Here is a 19,509-nt window from a genome sequence, read left to right as displayed (position 1 = left end):
TCAGTCTTTTGGCGAGGCAGCATCAGCTATTTCAATCAAATGGAGCACTGGCCAATTCTTCAAAGGATTCTACAAAGGACTCCCTGTTGAAATCTTGACTTGGTTCGTCTACCCAGAGATTGCTGAATTTGAGCTCCCAATCTCCTTCAGATTCGAGACTGCCTCCTCAGACAAACTGTCAACTACAATCTTCTAATGTATAGTCAAACCAGGGTTGCTCCATGTAGAATTCAAGCATGGTCGAGAAAAGCCACCAACGTCTTATGAATTTTATAATTCATCCATTGCTGCCCGTGAACTTGGTTTTGGACAGCTGCCCCGGGGGCTATTTTTTGCAAATAAACTAAGGCCGAGGGAAGCTGTAACTCAGCCATGGGAATTCCTAGGGATTCGGCAGTTTGAAGAAGCTTTACCTCAAATCAATGCCGAGGGATGGAAATGTGGTCCTTTCTCCTCGAATCTATTCAATGTTTGGTGGCAAGAATGGGCTCAACATTTGTTCTGCAGCTCAGTCACACCTTTCTGCCAGTCCCTGGATCCCAACTTTCAACCTGACAATGAGGTAGACATTCTGCCTGTATTCATAACTCGTTTTTCAGTATAGCCAATGCAATGCTTATCATCACATTACTTGCAAGATCTCGATTCTACTCCTCCAACAATCAGCAGGAGTAACCGGCCAATCAATATGTCATTTGGTGTCCAAATCCAAGGATGCAATGCCAAGCACCTACTCTGAAGGCCGTTCTAAAAATGCAAGCTGGCCCTATTGTGACTCCACCAGCTCCAACCTCTAAACGCAAAGCTCCCAAGGGCCAATCCACAAAGGTTATTTCACGCAAGAAAGCGCGAAAAGATCTCACAGCATCATCATCGGCTACCCAAGTAAGTCTTCAAAACATTTCTTTGATAATCATTTACTGCACTTGTTAACTTTATTTATCCTTGTAGCCAACAATTGCCAATACTTTACTAATAAACCGCACGGCAAACTTGCTGGCCCAGACCTTTGGAGCAATAGGATCATCGGCTACTGCTGAAGAAACAGCCAATGATCAGCGCTTATCAACTTTGGCTGGTGCTGTTATTGTGGTTGCACTTTTTATCTGTCAATAATCTGACTTTTCACTAACTGATTTCTCACCGTTAGGCCAATCCCTCACCAAATATGGAGGAAACAGGACAAAATCCACAAACTTCATCACTGGGAGGAACCGAGGTATTTCTTGAAAACTGGCCTCACTCGTACCCTAATTTGCCAAGTATAAATAATTAAATCTGATCCCTTGTAGATTTTGTCAGGAGAATCATCATGAGCAGGGCTCCCAGGACACATCAACCACTCAGGTATAATAATTCCTTCCAGAACCCAATTCACTCAATTGCTTCATTGACCATTTGTTATCTAGCTAATTGGTGATCAGGAAGAAGAGGACACTGGGAATGCTGACAAAAGCCCAGATAATTTTTCTGTTCAAGAACTCCGTCATGTTCATCTCTTGTCTGAACCTGTGTGAAATGTCTTGTTAGAATTGATCTCGCGTGATCTATTGACATCCTCTCAAGTTAATCCTGTGTGCACAACTGACATCTTCATGAATCAAAATTTGCACGACTTGTAATTTTTTGTGTTTTTGCACTATAGGCGATGCATATCGCATTGGCTTTTACTTCCTTAGGTTAATGCAGAATTAATCGGTTTTTTTTGTTCTAGAGGCGATACTTTTCAGTATCGGCTATTAGAGCCGATGGCAACTTAATCGGCCGTTTTTCATGTATCAACCCAAACACTTGGGTAATATTTCTTAAAAGGTTTTGCAAAGCACGTAGCTGATTCGAAAGGATCAAGATGCTCAAGAGGGAAAGTGAATTGGGCTAATTCTAAATTTCTTTGCAATAATTAAACTCTACGGTTAGCCCAATTAACCCTTGTGCCTAGAAAGTATTTCTATTGATCTAACGCACAAAAGTTTAGCACCCTAGGTTCCAATCCTACTCTAGCATGGCAATTCTAGGAATGTAAAAGACAAGAATTGAATTGCTCAAAGTAAAGAGAGAAGGAGGAACGCGACGATATTTTGCCGAGGTATCGGAGAGTCACCACTCTCCACTAGTCCTCGTTGGAGCACCCGCGTAAGGGTGTAGCTTTCCCTTGATCCAGCGCAAGGATCAAGTGCTCTCTACGGGTTGATTCTTCGACACTCCAGTCGCGGTGAATCACCCACAACCGCTTACGACTTGAGTTAGGGTCATCCACAAGCTCCTCCGGATGATCACCAAGCTCTCCAATCACCACTAAGCCGTCTAGGTGATGGCGATCACCAAGAGTAACAAGCACGAACTCTCACTTGACCACGACAAGCCTAATGAGAAGGGTGGATGCACACTTTGCTACTCTTGATCTCACTAATGAGGGCTCTCTTTGGGATTCTCAAATCTTAATCACCTCACTAGGACCTTGCTCTTCTTGGCACTCTCAAAGGTGTTTCTCAGCTGTTGGAATGAGTAAAAGTGCCCCCACACACGAATGGAGGAAGTATTTATAACATGAGCTGAAAAATGAACCGTTATGTGCCTCTGTGGGGTGACCGGACGCTCCGGTCATGTTGACCGGACGCGCCGGTCAGTTCACCCCGAACTCCAGTGTTTACAGTGTGACCGAACGCTGGCCAGCGTCCGGTCAGCACTAACCGAACACGTCCGGTCACGATTTTGCCTCTCTAGAATCTTACTGGAGTTGACAGGACGCTGGCCCTCAGCGTCCGCTCACTTGACCTCTCAGCGTCCGGTCGCACCAGACGAAAATATCTCGGTCAAATGAACTGACCAGACCCTGAGCCAGCGTCCGGTCAGTATTTGACCCTCCATTCACTTTCAACTCTCGAACTTACGTGAATGAAGTTTGCTCCATTGGATCTAAGGGCTATTTTGGAGCTACCTAGTGCTAGATTTAGCAAGTGTGCACCACACCTAACTCACTAGACTCACCTAGGTCAAGCTACCCGTCCATACCCCCCTTAATAGTACGGCCAAAGGAAAAACAAAGTCCTAAACTACTCTAAGTGTCTCTTCAACTCCAAACGACACTTAAAACTAGTCCATCCTTAACCTTGTCGTTCATCCTTTAAAAACCAAAACGATTTCCATCGTAGGGGCATGACCACCATGATTGCCCAATCGATCTCCATTACCGTGACCTAACTTAATTGCCTCTGTAAAATATACGTTTGTTATAGTAATCACGTATTGTCATTAATCATCGAAACCCAACTAGGGGCATAGATGCTTTCAATCTCCCCCTTTTTGGTGATTGATAGCAATACTACCCCGAGTATGTGAAAGGGATGAGGTTTTTAACAAGCTTGGTTCATATAAGCTTTTGGCAATAAGAACAAAAAAAGTTAGGCAAGCTTATATGACTCAAGCTAACATGATGTACTCAAAAGATATGAAATAAGCATGAGTACAAGTAACAAAGCTCATTCGCATCGGAGTAAAACGCGGAAGCAAGAGCAAATGAGCTTAGCACAACTGATATGACATGTAAATAATACAAAGTAGAGAGCACACATGTCATATATCACAATCACGTAGATATCACTATCACATAAAAAGTTTAATGCATAAAAGTAAACACACGACGAATGCATAATAGTGTATCACACATAAAACCCAAATATAATAGATAGTCTAAGTAAACTAAGCTCCCCCTAAGTCGGTCCCCCTAAGTCTAGTATACTCGATCCCTCTCCCCCTTTGGCGTCAAACACCAAAACCTAAGGGTCTATCGGTGGGGCTGCAGTGGATGAGTCGGGCGCTGAGGTACGAGGAGCAAGCTAGAACTGAGTGCCATCATCATCTAAACCCGAGCTCTGAGCTGTCTGACCCTCTGTAGATAGAAGCAACGCTGAAGCGGTCTGGGTCAGATCAACAACTGGAGCTACTGTAGACTATGCAAGTATGACTGAAGCAGCTGGCTCTGATGATGCCACTGACGAAGGGAGTGTCTCTGTAGTCCCAGTAATAGGTGCAATGATAGAAGGACCTAGGACATGCAAATATGGGGGAGTAGGCTGCCCTATCAACTCACTGAAGGATGCACCAAGGCTTCTGGACACTATAGTATCTAGCACTAGCAGCGAAGAAGTCTAAGCCGGTGTAAAGCCCGTCTAGAGAGGTGTGAACTGCAGGGCTATCACGGGTGAAGCAAACTACTAGGACACCTGCTCTGTAGGTGAAGCAAACTATGCTGGTGGCTATCCCTGACTCTGAAGCCTACTAGGCTGTAACGCTGGAGTCATAGAAGTGGTGGCAGGCTGACCAAGCTAGGGTGAAGGCTATGGCGGTGGAACCCCAATAGCTATCACTACATGCTGCATAAATCCAAGGAGTTGTTGCTGCATGAGGAGCTACTACTGATGCATGGCTTGCTGCTACTCCTGTATGGCCTACTGCTGCTGCTGAAACTCATCTTATCGAGCCTAGAACTGTGCAAACGTGGTGGCGGTCTCCTGAGCCTGGTGAGCCTGATCCTGCCTCATCCGCTCAAGTATTGCAAGTAGAGCGGGGTCAGTCTATGGTGCAGATGGAGCTGAACTGGAGCTACTGGCCTCATGATCATGTCATCGAGGAGGCATCTGAGGTATCTCACGGTAGTCCTCATCTGAGCTGTCACTAGGGTCGCTCTCGACCATCCCCTCCTGCTGAGCATCCAACTGCTCCTCCTCTATAGCTGCTATGCCCCTAATAGTATCATCCTGCTGGGCTGCAGTCTTTGGCACCTCTGGATGACGGCGTGGCTAGCTAGGTGCAGTCGGTGTACTATGACGGATCATCTGAGTCAGGTTATATGTAGGGAACTCTGTCGTAGCACCACTATACTTAGCTAGCATCTTAGGCGACCTCATTGTAACTGCCCTGTGAATAAGAAACATGATCCAGTGGGCATAGGGAAACTGTCGGTGACCTCTGAACCCCTCAGCAATAGTGTCCTCCATCTCTGATAGAAGGAGATCCCAAATATCAAATACTGTCTACTGCATCAGATAGTTTAGTAGCCACAACTAGATGTGAGTCAAGCCCTCGCGATACCCCATCCTCGGAAGTAGTGTCCACCTCATAATGGCATCAAGCACTCTAGTAGTGGGAGTAAGATCACTAGGTGTCCTGCTTGACCCCTCGCCGAATGGCTCTGTAAAGCAGTGGCAGACTAGATCTGTAGGGGGCACCATCCTGCCATGAGGACGTCTGGGGGGCACTATCTATCCATAGCAAACCTCATGTAGCCGGACGAGCTACTCCTGAAGCCTGAGTATCTCTCTGACCCTGGTGCTCGTCAGCCTGTAATCTCTGCCATTGAATGCAAAGTGTATGAATCTGTGCTGCGGGTCAATCTAGAGAGAAGCGTAGAACTGATGGACCCAAGATGGAACATACAATCCTGTCTGTCCAAGTAAATCTGTCAACCCTGGTAGGTAAGAAAGGTAGGGACGAATGTGCTCTCCAGCTGTTGCAACAATAGACTCTATGTTGCACACCCTCTGAGATATGAAAATAGCTCCACTGTTAAGATATGCATTGTAGAAATCCTCCTGTAGTGGTGTGTTGAAGCCCTCTGATGCATGCTCATCTCGCCTCGACGAAAACCACTGCTCAAACTCCACAAATCAGAGCTGCTGCACCTGCTTGGCCGTGGTGGCCCTCAGATCTAGATGAGTCACTGGAGGCGGACCCTATGGTCTAGGCGGTGGACGAGAACCCCTCCATTGTGTATCTGCCCTTGGTATGACTGAAACACGGGTATGACCAGAGCGGCGAAGCTATGGCTGAGGTGCCTGCTCTATCTCCTATGCCTGCTATCCCTCCAGAGTCTAGTCTGCTGCCTATGACTCCTGCTGCTGTGACTCCCCCTGAGGCTGACCCTCATCAATGGCAACACGCCATCCTCCAATCATGAGAGTCCCAGGTGGACCACCATGAAGGCGCTCAACCTACTCAAGTGTAGCCCTTGCTTCTGGTGAAAGCTGATCTATGATCCAGACTCCACTATGAGCACCTTCTCTCTCGACACGCTCTACAACCTCTGCAGCTACGGCTGCTCTAGATGTATCTGCATCTAGATACTTGTGCTTCTTTGTTGCTAGCTTCTTTGTCGCCTTGCCTTTTGGATCTGTAGGCAAGCGAGGCGGACACCTCGGATCCTCATCACCAGGACCACCTCCAACATTCTTGACGCGAACCATCGGTTGGATCTGAAAAGAACAACTGTCAACTGTCACTTTCGAGGCTTGGCCTCGATCCGTACTCGCGAGCTTGGCCCTGAGTTGACTGACAACTGCAAGTATGACCTCAACGGCACTGACTCGCTGCACGATAGAATAGATAGGATATACAGATAATCTTAATTATTCATCTAGAGATATGAAACCCTAAGAAAGCAAGCAATTAGGTACGAAATTGAATCGAGGACTTGCTACCTGATGAACCGGCAATCTGAGGAGAAAAGAAGCGACATGCGGGGAACCACCAGGTCGGCTAGGGTTTGGGTTGCAATGCGGCAAGAAAAACAGCCATGAAGCAGAGGCATGGGGCACTAGCGCTGGAGCATGGCGGCTCGACCGCAAGAGCACGGTGGCAAAGCTGGGCAGCTTGACAGCATCGGTGGCGGCGGCGCGCGGAGGCAGTGGCAGCGGCGCGTGGATGTGTGGTGCGGCGGCGTCGGCGGTGCGCGGAGGTACGGCGCGGCGGCGGCGGTGTCGGTGGCGCGTGGAGGCAGCAGCGGCGGCGCGGAGGTACGGCACGGCGGCGTAGGCCATGCGGGCACGGTGGCACGAGCGGCGCGTGGAGGCAGCGGTGGCGGCACATGGAGGTGCGGCGCGGCGGCGTCGACGGCGCGGGCAGGGGCTGCGGTGGCGAATCCGGCGGCTATGGCGTGATGCGGCAGCTCGGGGAAGACGGCGCGGTGAGAATAAAGATTAGGTCAACGCGCGCTTGGATTATATGGGGGTCCCCCGTGGAGTAGAAAAGGAAACAGAGAAAGAATCTAGGTCCTGCACGTTTTGTACTGACCGAACGCTCTGGTGGCAGCGACCGGACGCTGCCACCCAGCGTCCGGTCAATTCCAGTAAGGTCCAAAACCCCTAGAATCATGACCGAACGCGTCCGGTGGATACCGACCGGACACAGCCAGAGTCCGATGCAAGCAGTCTTCATCGTCTTCGATCGACCAGATGCAGAGCCACCATCTGACTAGACGCTAGGAGAACACTATTCCAGTGTCCGGTCACTCCTTCGTAGCAAGTTCACCTCCTATGAACTAACCAGACACTGGACATCAGAGTCCGGTGCAGCGTCCGGTCACTCCTTTTCCAGCGAAACTTGAAAGTCCTTCGTGCTACCTATTCCCAATCAAGTCCCAACTCCAATAAGATCCAAATAAATACCAATTGGGACTGATGTGAGTGACCTCTCTCAAACCCTCAAATTTTTGAAAATATTTTGCCTCAGGCTATAATTCTTTTTAAGAAAATAGGCAATAAGAGGGTAATTGAAGATAAATGATAAAACAACATTCATGCATATGCAATGCAATACTTGAAAGTAAATCTAGTTGCTTGTCAAGTTTGATCCAAGGTTAAGCTTCTTCACACGCTTTACGGCGGTTATCTTAACCATGTTAGACAAGCCCTATATGCATTACCAAAAATTAAACATGTTGTATATTACAATGCAATGCAAGGGACAACACAAGCTCATCTTTTAGTAAAGTTGCTAAAATCAAGAACATTGAGCTCATTCGGCAATCTACAAAATGTTGCCTCATCTAGCGGTTTAGTGAAGATATCCGCCAATTGATCCTCGGTCCTTACACCTTCTAAGGATATATCATTTTTAGCAACATGATCTCTAAGAAAGTGATGTCGGATATCTATGTGCTTGGTGCGAGAGTGTTGAACCAGATTATTTGCAAGTTTTACCGCACTTTCATTGTCACACAAAAGAGGTACTTTATCTAGAACTACACCATAGTCTAGCAAAGTTTGTTTCATGTAAAGTATTTGTGCACAACAAGCATCCACATGTAATGTATTCCGCTTCGGCGATGGACAAAGCCACACTATTTTGCTTCTTAGAGGACCAAGACACAAGTGATCTACCAAGCAAATGGCACCCTCCGGATGTGCTTTTTCTATCAACTTTGCAACCGGCATAATCCGAATCAGAATAGCCAACTAACTCAAATATAGTTCCTTTGGGATACCAAAGGCCAATGCTTGGTGTGTGCTTAAGATGCCTAAGGATTCTTTTTATAGTAATTAAATGAGTTTCCTTAGGATTAGCTTGAAATCTTGCACACATACATACACTAAACATGATGTCGGGCCTAGATGCGGTTAAATATAACAAGCTATCAATCATAGAGCGGTAGATAGTTTGATCAACCATGTTACCTCCCTCATCTAGGTCGAGATGTCCATTAGTTGGCATTGGTGTCTTCATTGGCTTACATTCATCCATCTTGAATCTCTTGAGAAGATCATTTGTATATTTCTCTTGAGAGATAAAAATCCCTTCTCTCATTTGTTTGATTTGAAAACCAAGAAAGAATGTAAGCTCTCCAATCATTGACATCTCGAACTCCTTTGACATCAATTCACCAAACTGTTTGCAAGAATCTTCATTTGATGATCCAAAGATGATATCATCAACATACACTTGACAAATGAAGATGTGCCCATCAAGCTTCTTGGTGAATAGTGTGGTGTCGACCTTCCTAATGGTGAAGCCCTTCTCAATAAGGAAGTCCCGAAGGCGCTCATACCAAGCTCTAAGGGCTTGCTTAAGCCCATATAATGCCTTGGACAATCGATAAATATGATTAGGATATATATGGTCTTCAAACCCAGGAGGTTGTTCAACATAGACTAGTTCATTAATAAAGCCATTTAAAAATGCACTTTTCACATCCATTTGATATAGTTTCATTTCATGATGTGATGCATATGCAAGGAGGATACGAATGGCTTCTAGTCTTGCAACCGGTGCAAAGGTCTCTCCAAAATCCAATCCTTCAACTTGAGAGAGCCCCTTTGCAACTAGTCTTGCCTTGTTCCTCACAACTACGATCATCTTGCTTGTTGCGGAACACCCACTTTGTTTCAATGACTCTTGCACCTTTTGCCGCTCTTCAAGAGTTCAAACTTCATTGCGGGTGAAATTGTTCAACTCTTCATGCATGGCATTTATCCAATCCGGATCTTGAAGAGCTTCTTCTACCTTGGTAGGCTCATAGCAAGAGACAAATGAGTGATGAGCAATAAATGAAGCAAGTTTTTTTGAGCGAGTCATTACTCCCTTTGATGGACTCCCTATGATGAGATCTTGTGGATGATCTTGTAGTAGAGGTGTATTTGTTCTATTGGCCACTTGAGGAGGAGGTTGTTGTAACACCCAGTTTTAAGGACAAAGCCGAATGCACACCATATGTGAGCCCTGGTAATCAAACCTCACATATAGCTACAAATGAAGGGGCAGTATCAATTCACAATGCTTAATATATAGCGAACTTAGCAAAAGAGATAACCTTAGAAAGCAATCAACGGATAGACAACTCTGATCTCCGGGTGCAGACTTCACTCCCCTGGATCCAACTGACTGGTTGATCACAAGCCTACATCCTTCAGACTCTAGCAAACTGATATCCAGCCTGAGGTGTGGGGGAAATTGCAAGGGTGAGTCCATGTCGAACTCAGCAAATATAACAGGCAGCGGTGGCGGCACATGGAGGTGCGGCGCGGCGGCGTCGACGGCGCGGGCAGGGGCTGCGGTGGCGAATCCGGCGGCTATGGCGTGATGCGGCAGCTCGGGGAAGACGGCGCGGTGAGAATAAAGATTAGGTCAACGCGCGCTTGGATTATATGGGGGTCCCCCGTGGAGTAGAAAAGGAAACAGAGAAAGAATCTAGGTCCTGCACGTTTTGTACTGACCGAACGCTCTGGTGGCAGCGACCGGACGCTGCCACCCAGCGTCCGGTCAATTCCAGTAAGGTCCAAAACCCCTAGAATCATGACCGAACGCGTCCGGTGGATACCGACCGGACACAGCCAGAGTCCGATGCAAGCAGTCTTCATCGTCTTCGATCGACCAGATGCAGAGCCACCATCTGACTAGACGCTAGGAGAACACTATTCCAGTGTCCGGTCACTCCTTCGTAGCAAGTTCACCTCCTATGAACTAACCAGACACTGGACATCAGAGTCCGGTGCAGCGTCCGGTCACTCCTTTTCCAGCGAAACTTGAAAGTCCTTCGTGCTACCTATTCCCAATCAAGTCCCAACTCCAATAAGATCCAAATAAATACCAATTGGGACTGATGTGAGTGACCTCTCTCAAACCCTCAAATTTTTGAAAATATTTTGCCTCAGGCTATAATTCTTTTTAAGAAAATAGGCAATAAGAGGGTAATTGAAGATAAATGATAAAACAACATTCATGCATATGCAATGCAATACTTGAAAGTAAATCTAGTTGCTTGTCAAGTTTGATCCAAGGTTAAGCTTCTTCACACGCTTTACGGCGGTTATCTTAACCATGTTAGACAAGCCCTATATGCATTACCAAAAATTAAACATGTTGTATATTACAATGCAATGCAAGGGACAACACAAGCTCATCTTTTAGTAAAGTTGCTAAAATCAAGAACATTGAGCTCATTCGGCAATCTACAAAATGTTGCCTCATCTAGCGGTTTAGTGAAGATATCCGCCAATTGATCCTCGGTCCTTACACCTTCTAAGGATATATCATTTTTAGCAACATGATCTCTAAGAAAGTGATGTCGGATATCTATGTGCTTGGTGCGAGAGTGTTGAACCAGATTATTTGCAAGTTTTACCGCACTTTCATTGTCACACAAAAGAGGTACTTTATCTAGAACTACACCATAGTCTAGCAAAGTTTGTTTCATGTAAAGTATTTGTGCACAACAAGCATCCACAGTAATGTATTCCGCTTCGGCGATGGACAAAGCCACACTATTTTGCTTCTTAGAGGACCAAGACACAAGTGATCTACCAAGCAAATGGCACCCTCCGGATGTGCTTTTTCTATCAACTTTGCAACCGGCATAATCCGAATCAGAATAGCCAACTAACTCAAATATAGTTCCTTTGGGATACCAAAGGCCAATGCTTGGTGTGTGCTTAAGATGCCTAAGGATTCTTTTTATAGTAATTAAATGAGTTTCCTTAGGATTAGCTTGAAATCTTGCACACATACATACACTAAACATGATGTCGGGCCTAGATGCGGTTAAATATAACAAGCTATCAATCATAGAGCGGTAGATAGTTTGATCAACCATGTTACCTCCCTCATCTAGGTCGAGATGTCCATTAGTTGGCATTGGTGTCTTCATTGGCTTACATTCATCCATCTTGAATCTCTTGAGAAGATCATTTGTATATTTCTCTTGAGAGATAAAAATCCCTTCTCTCATTTGTTTGATTTGAAAACCAAGAAAGAATGTAAGCTCTCCAATCATTGACATCTCGAACTCCTTTGACATCAATTCACCAAACTGTTTGCAAGAATCTTCATTTGATGATCCAAAGATGATATCATCAACATACACTTGACAAATGAAGATGTGCCCATCAAGCTTCTTGGTGAATAGTGTGGTGTCGACCTTCCTAATGGTGAAGCCCTTCTCAATAAGGAAGTCCCGAAGGCGCTCATACCAAGCTCTAAGGGCTTGCTTAAGCCCATATAATGCCTTGGACAATCGATAAATATGATTAGGATATATATGGTCTTCAAACCCAGGAGGTTGTTCAACATAGACTAGTTCATTAATAAAGCCATTTAAAAATGCACTTTTCACATCCATTTGATATAGTTTCATTTCATGATGTGATGCATATGCAAGGAGGATACGAATGGCTTCTAGTCTTGCAACCGGTGCAAAGGTCTCTCCAAAATCCAATCCTTCAACTTGAGAGAGCCCCTTTGCAACTAGTCTTGCCTTGTTCCTCACAACTACGATCATCTTGCTTGTTGCGGAACACCCACTTTGTTTCAATGACTCTTGCACCTTTTGCCGCTCTTCAAGAGTTCAAACTTCATTGCGGGTGAAATTGTTCAACTCTTCATGCATGGCATTTATCCAATCCGGATCTTGAAGAGCTTCTTCTACCTTGGTAGGCTCATAGCAAGAGACAAATGAGTGATGAGCAATAAATGAAGCAAGTTTTTTTGAGCGAGTCATTACTCCCTTTGATGGACTCCCTATGATGAGATCTTGTGGATGATCTTGTAGTAGAGGTGTATTTGTTCTATTGGCCACTTGAGGAGGAGGTTGTTGTAACACCCAGTTTTAAGGACAAAGCCGAATGCACACCATATGTGAGCCCTGGTAATCAAACCTCACATATAGCTACAAATGAAGGGGCAGTATCAATTCACAATGCTTAATATATAGCGAACTTAGCAAAAGAGATAACCTTAGAAAGCAATCAACGGATAGACAACTCTGATCTCCGGGTGCAGACTTCACTCCCCTGGATCCAACTGACTGGTTGATCACAAGCCTACATCCTTCAGACTCTAGCAAACTGATATCCAGCCTGAGGTGTGGGGGAAATTGCAAGGGTGAGTCCATGTCGAACTCAGCAAATATAACAACAAGGTAGTGTATTCCATAACCACATGATCAATGAACATGAATAATCAATATCTTAAACAATTAACATAAATGATCATCTTAACAAGTAAAAGTCATCATCCCTTAATGTAAGTGTTCCAAGGTCGCTCATATCCGTGAGCACGGCTAGTATACCAGTTTGTTAACTCTGCGTAGAGGTGTACACTTTCACTGTGAGTCATGATTCTCATATGCCCGGGTTAGCTAGGCCCAAAACACAGAGAACCATATAAAGCCACCCAAGAGCTCGTCTAACCGGCCAGGGCCGCAGGGTCATCAGATATAGGAACCCCCCTTCCAAAAATAAAGTAAAAGGTCGCTTCCAAAGCTCGGCTCAACAGGATAGAGGCTGTCCTATACCCAACTCGCAGACCTCTAACCCGCTAGAAAAGGGTTTCTCAGGCGTCTAGAGCCAGAGCCATATAGCCCTCGCAGCTGTACGTTAATCCCGGATAATCAGTTACAAGACAAGTCCTTCTGTTGCTAAAAAGTCATCTTGTTTATGTTTATAGCATATTCATTAATCAAGTTTCAAGATCATGGTCACAGAAAGAAAACCCAAGCTATACTTGCCTTTAACACCGATCCTTCGGTCAGCTCTAATCTTCAACGTTTTCTTCTTCTTCTTCTTGATCTCCAACTTCTTATAGATCACCAACGCAAAACTCACCGACTGGACAAGACCGAAAAGCACCACACAAGCATCCGAACAAGCATGCATAGCAAACATACTAGATTAGAACAATACACCAATCAATGAAAAGATTCGAAATCTAATCTACGCTTTGCTACGATCACACACACGCGAAAGACACACTAATCGAAGCTACGGTAAAACAGAAACATCTATCGAAGGATTTTCGTTGGAAAGAAAACTATATGCTTTATCTATTTTAATGATCATAAAACATGTATAAGATATCTCAGGGGAATATCTAAAATTGAGTTAAGTCATTTTATACTTGAGTTATTAGATTTAGAAAACTAAGATAAACTATTCATATCTTAATTATAGTTATTTTGATATCATTTATGCAAATTAAATTTTGACTTACAAAGATATAATAACAAGTGAGAGTATATATTCAAAACATATATAGCACGTATAAGCCCTTGCATTTATTATTTTTAAAAGGAAAACCAAAATGATGTAAGCATTACATCAGTTTAGGATTTATCAATGGAATAATTAATAATGTATTAAGGAGCGGAGGTGCATGTATTATTTAATCAAAATAAACTTTAACTTTTCAAATTAAAAGAACATGTAAGAGCATCTACACTATAACTGAATATGACGTGAGTTCAGCTAAACCAATTATAATCAAAACATATATTTAAATCGATATAACCAGTTTAATATTCATTTATTAAGGCCAACGTGGAAAACCTATATTGCTTTTAATTAATTTAGAAAGCTAGTTGCACATTAATTAGATTTACAATAATTTATAAAATGCCGAAGTATATGCCTATGTTACTTTTAATTAGAAACTCAATTGCATAAGCACAAATCAAATTAATATTTACTTATAAAATTCAAAGATGTGAAACATGATAAATTTTCTTACTAATGTGTACCTCAAGATCAGCACTGTCGTAAAAGAACAAGAACGAAATTAAACTGATTGTTTTTAATTGGGAAATCATTAACTAATTATTAATGTAACTAGTATTAGGTTAATAAATTCATAATTAACTGACATGATAAACTTTACTACTACTACGTAGAGCACGAAATTACGAAACTAACGCAACTAGAATCGCTCAAAACGGAATTAAAACGGTGAAACGGTAAAGGATTAACGATCGGTGGCAAAACTGTAAATACATCATCTTGTACCTCTGGCCTCCTCCATCTGGACGTACGTGGCCATGGCAAAGAGATTGCCTGCTGCTGCTGTGTTCGTGCAGGCAGGGCCGAGGACGGCTGGCCTGGCCGGCCAGCAGCGGGGCCGCTCAGCGGCGCTGGGTCCCACGGCAGCGGCGCGGTGGACCTGAGCCGGCTCAGCCGGTGGCTGCCGGCCACTGCACGCTCGGCACAGGGCGGCGGCGGTCATCCTGCTTGGCTCGCTCACGAGCAGGGGCGCGGGACGGGGCGGCACAGGGCCACAGCCCAGGTATGGCGGCGTGGGAACAGGGCCAGGACACAGGAGGGTGCCGTGGTGGCCGGAGACGAAGGAGAAGACCGCGTCATGGTGTTCCTCGCCGGAGAAGAAGAAAGGTTAGGGAAACGACGAACGGGCACGGATTCGCGAAAAGGATGACAAGACATCATAGAGAACGACAAGATCTACCTTGTGGTGGTTACGGTTTTCGCCGAAGACGTCCGAGGTGGCCGGAAAAGCTCGCCGAAGGTTCGCCAGAAACCTAGCTGTGGAGAACTTCGGCGTCCGATCTGCGGGGCTACGAGTGGCGGCTCGAAAAACGGGCTGTACTTCTGGAATCCTCGCATCGAGGGCTACGCCGGCATATATATACACGTTGGGTTTGGATATTTTGGAAATCCGAGATATTTTAGTAAATATTGATTTTCGGAATTAAAATAATTACAGAAAATTGAGAATTACTATTTAGGCTCCGAAAAATATCTCTGAGGTCCGAAAAACACTAGAAAAATTCCTAGGGATAGATGGAAGAATAAGGAACACAACCAAAGTGGTTTAGCTCCAAAAAAAAACTTTTGCATTGATCGAGGAAAAAGATAAAGCTCCAAGAAATATGAATTTAATCCCGAAAAAGGTCGGAAAGATTCTCGGAAAGAGAGGCATCGTTCTAACGTGTCTTAAAACCTTTTCCAAGCCTTTAGATTTTAAAAACAAGGCATCTTATCTAACTTTTGTTTTTGCAAATTTTCAAATTCTTTTTAAACCACTACTTGAAAGCAATATTTTAAAGATTGAGATTTGAATTTATTTTCCAAACCACTCATCACAAAAGTATCAATGCAACGGTATGTATGCGCAAACATGTTGTTACCCTTACATTGGATTTTAATTTAAAGAAAAATTTCTTTTACCTATGTTTTTATGAGCACAAAACAATTAACAGAAATTATTTTACTCTTTTGAGAAAGTAGCTAATTTTAGGGTGTTACAATTCTACCCCCTTAAGATGAATCTCGTCCTCGAGATTCGGAAGATGATGATCAAGACACCGGAATGCACACTGCCATTAGATCTTCTCCACTTTCTCGAGTAGTTCCACAATCTTGACAAAGATTCCTCTTGACTTTGCACACCGATTACTTTTACTCCAAATAGCATACTCGCTGATCCCCAGATGTTGATAGGCCCTCTAATTAACTCTCAAGTATCCACAAACCAACTCTCTAGTACTCTTCCAATTGTTAGGCCTCTTCTCTTTTCCTTTTTAACAACCTCAATGAACTGTTGCAGCTGGGTGCTAGCTTATTCTTCACACTGACACTCCATATGCTTCTCACAAAGACCACTTTGGAATCCATTGGGTGACAAACTCTTGTCCTCACTAATTCCAAAATGTAACACAATACTTCTCAACATGTCTTGCTAGATTTTTTTAGTCCAAGATATCAAATCGACTACTTCATACATCCATATTCCAATTGATCCTCATGTATTACTCTCTCTTGGTCCAAAATAGATTCCAACTTCAAAACACTATTAACTATATATATGCTCAGGTTGAGTTGTGACTCCTAAACACAAAACTTAATCCATGGTGTCGTCCAATCTTCTTAGCATAGCTCTTTCAATTTGCTAACGGCATTGGCAACGACTTTTATTTCTCCTAAAGATAACACATACTTCTAAACCAAAAACATTTGGTTACTTGAACCCAACACTGATGTCACAATCTCAAACCAACTTACTGAAAATGTCCCTTAGATTCTTATGATTCACGTAGATATCACTCTTCATGTCCAAGTAGATAATACCACTATGCTCCACAATGGATAACTCCAGATCTCATATGTCAAATAGTCCATCTCAAGCCTCCATAGTTGTCTTGATGCACAATTCACAGCTTTTCTTACATAGAGCATATCCATATCCTTGCCAACCGCTTTATAAAAGAAACTCTTGTGTTCAACACTATCATACCTCTAATGAACGTGTGATAGAATCTTACCATTCCGAGGAACTCTGAATCACTCTTGCATACTTAAGCGGGTTCCAGCTCGACACATCTCTCTTTAGCGATTGTCCATATGATTCTATCAGTAGAGACATCCCACAACCAAAAAGAGAACTCCATCCACACTAAACTCACTTAAGTTGCCAAAGAACCAACTGTAGAGAAGTCCAATCATCATATTTTCGTATGCCATCAGTGCCAACTTGTCTTGAGTTGAAGGTTGAACTCCCAAGTGAGGATAGCTTGAAGCGAAGACCAATCCTGACAAAATATTTGAGCTCCTTGTAGATGATCCAACCTGTTAACAATCTTGAACAAAGATCCTTGTGTCTGATAGTGATTTCTCAACCATAGGAATAACCGATACTTCCAAGTGAAGCTCTAGATTGTATGAGACCTCCATCTTGCGATTCCTATATGCCTTGGCTACCCCCCTTAAGAAAAGATCAAGTAGGGCACCAAAGGATAGCTTGAATCTTCTTCTAAGTGAGTTAACTTATCAGGATGACCTTTGATAACCAAGAGGAACTCATGTGTATAAGTAGGAACAAGTAACCTCAGTTTATCCGCGAGTAGAAAAACAGCAGTGCAGTAAAACTACTATAATTCCTGTTCTGTAAATCCAATAATGTCGTAGTTTACACCGTTGGAAAGCTCATTAAATCCTTTATAACTTTCATGTAGAAGACTTCTCCAGATTATACAGCCAAGTTGGTCGAAAATAGTGCACAACAGAAAATGTTCCAGGTTTCAGACTGCACAGAAACTTCAACTTGTGATGACTATATTTCCCAAATTAAAATAGCTATGAGGGTGAATCCGGAGGCATATGATAGGTACAGAAGTCCAGTTGATCCCATAGAAATTTTGTAACATTTTCTCGAGTAGGTATTGTGATATAACCAGAAAACCACATACTGCTCCAGATCTCAGTCAGCATAGCTATATCCTCTTGAGATTTTGATAACTCCATAACCAAATTAGATATCAGGGTGATTCTTGTGGTCAAAGAAACATGTTGAAGTCTACTGTTCTCCAGAATTTTGTCATGATTTTTAATTACCCAAGAATAGAGATATAAACCAAAGATGATAGGTTGCTCCAGAAAGATAGGATAGGAAAACAGGAGAAAACCAAAACCCAACTATCTATTCATTAATCCTTATGTCTTATGCTTATAAACTAAATGAATTTGTGGAAAATACCACAAAATTATTGCACTCATTACAAAGATTCAAAACAAAACATAACCATAATGACAAGCCAACAAGCAATTTGGGTGCACAATTCAATCATTGACTTAAACTTGCGATGCTATCGTCTTCTTAATATTATGGGTAAAGATCCTATAGCTTAACTTCAAATTGCGCGAGAAGGTGGTAAGACAAGATTCTAAAAGCATATCAAAGCAAGGAGTAGATGGGAACAAGAAGCTTTTAAAGAAGCATCAAGGAGGGGACGAATATCAAGGGTAAGAATGTAGTAGAGAAGATAATATCAAGGTTTATAGAGCAAGGATTTTTGTTGCAACTTTCAAACCTTAGAATGACCAGTTTCTACTAGGCTTGCGTCCTACAGTCAGCATTGCTCTGATACCACTTGTAACACCCGGTTTTAAGGACAAAGCCAAATGCACACCATATGTGAGCCCTGGTAATCAAACCTCACATATAGCTACAAATGAAGGGGCAGTATCAATTCACAATGCTTAATATATAGCGAACTTAGCAAAAGAGATAACCTTAGAAAGCAATCAACGGATAGACAACTCTGATCTCCAGGTGCAGACTTCACTCCCCTGGATCCAACTGACTGGTTGATCACAAGCCTACATCCTTCAGACTCTAGCAAACTAATATCCAGCTTGAGGTGTGGGGGAAATTGCAAGGGTGAGTCCATGTCGAACTCAGCAAATATAACAACAAGGTAGTGTATTCCATAACCACATGATCAATGAACATGAATAATCAATATCTTAAACAATTAATATAAATGATTATCTTAACAAGTAAAAGTCATCATCCCTTAATGTAAGTGTTCCAAGGTCGCTCATATCCGTGAGCACGGCTAGTATACCAGTTTGTTAACTCTGCGCAGAGGTGTACACTTTCACTGTGAGTCATGATTCTCATATGCCTAGGTTAGCTAGGCCCAAAACACAGAGAACCATATAAAGCCACCCAAGAGCTCGTCTAACCGGCCAGGGCCGCAGGGTCATCAGATATAGGAACCCCCCTTCCAAAAATAAAGTAAAAGGCCACTTCCAAAGCTAGGCTCAACAGGATAGAGGCTGTCCTATACCTAACTCGTAGACCTCTAACCCTGCTAGAAAAGGGTTTCTCAGGCGTCTAGAGCTAGAGCCATATAGCCCTCGCAGCTGTACGTTAATCTCGGATAATCAGTTACAAGACAAGTCCTTCTGTTGCTAAAAAGTCATCTTGTTTATGTTTATAGCATATTCATTAATCAAGTTTCAAGATCATGGTCACAGAAAGAAAACCCAAGCTATACTTGCCTTTAACACCGATCCTTCGGTAAGCTCTAATCTTCAACGTTTTCTTCTTCTTCTTCTTGATCTCCAACTTCTTATAGATCACCAACGCAAAACTCACCGATTGGACAAGACCGAAAAGCACCACACAAGCATCCGAACAAGCATGCATAGCAAACATACTAGATTAGAACAATAC

The 19,509-nt window shown here is 43.3% G+C and overlaps 1 protein-coding gene across 4 annotated transcripts; it reads left to right on the top strand.

Annotated features, from left to right (window-relative positions):
- The first annotated feature begins 642 nt into the window (after positions 1-642).
- LOC136530929 (uncharacterized) lies at positions 643-1,583 on the top strand. Of its 4 annotated transcripts, none has more exons than XM_066523644.1 (5): positions 643-885; positions 1,006-1,078; positions 1,151-1,219; positions 1,303-1,347; positions 1,425-1,583. In XM_066523644.1, the coding sequence occupies exons 2-5, from the start codon at positions 1,052-1,054 to the stop codon at positions 1,515-1,517; spliced, it is 234 nt and encodes a 77-aa protein (XP_066379741.1). In that variant the 5' UTR covers positions 643-885; positions 1,006-1,051; the 3' UTR covers positions 1,518-1,583. The 4 variants fall into 4 exon arrangements, 3 of the variants coding, with proteins under 3 accessions (XP_066379741.1, XP_066379742.1, XP_066379740.1); XM_066523645.1 differs by having other exon boundaries at positions 952-1,078; XM_066523643.1 differs by having other exon boundaries at positions 952-1,078; positions 1,293-1,347; positions 1,410-1,583.
- Positions 1,584-19,509: the final 17,926 nt, after the last annotated feature.

The sequence above is a fragment of the Miscanthus floridulus genome, unplaced genomic scaffold, assembly GCF_019320115.1.
Source record: "Miscanthus floridulus cultivar M001 unplaced genomic scaffold, ASM1932011v1 fs_236_2_3, whole genome shotgun sequence".
Lineage (NCBI taxonomy): Eukaryota > Viridiplantae > Streptophyta > Magnoliopsida > Poales > Poaceae > Miscanthus > Miscanthus floridulus.
This window is presented reverse-complemented; position numbering and strand designations above follow the sequence as displayed.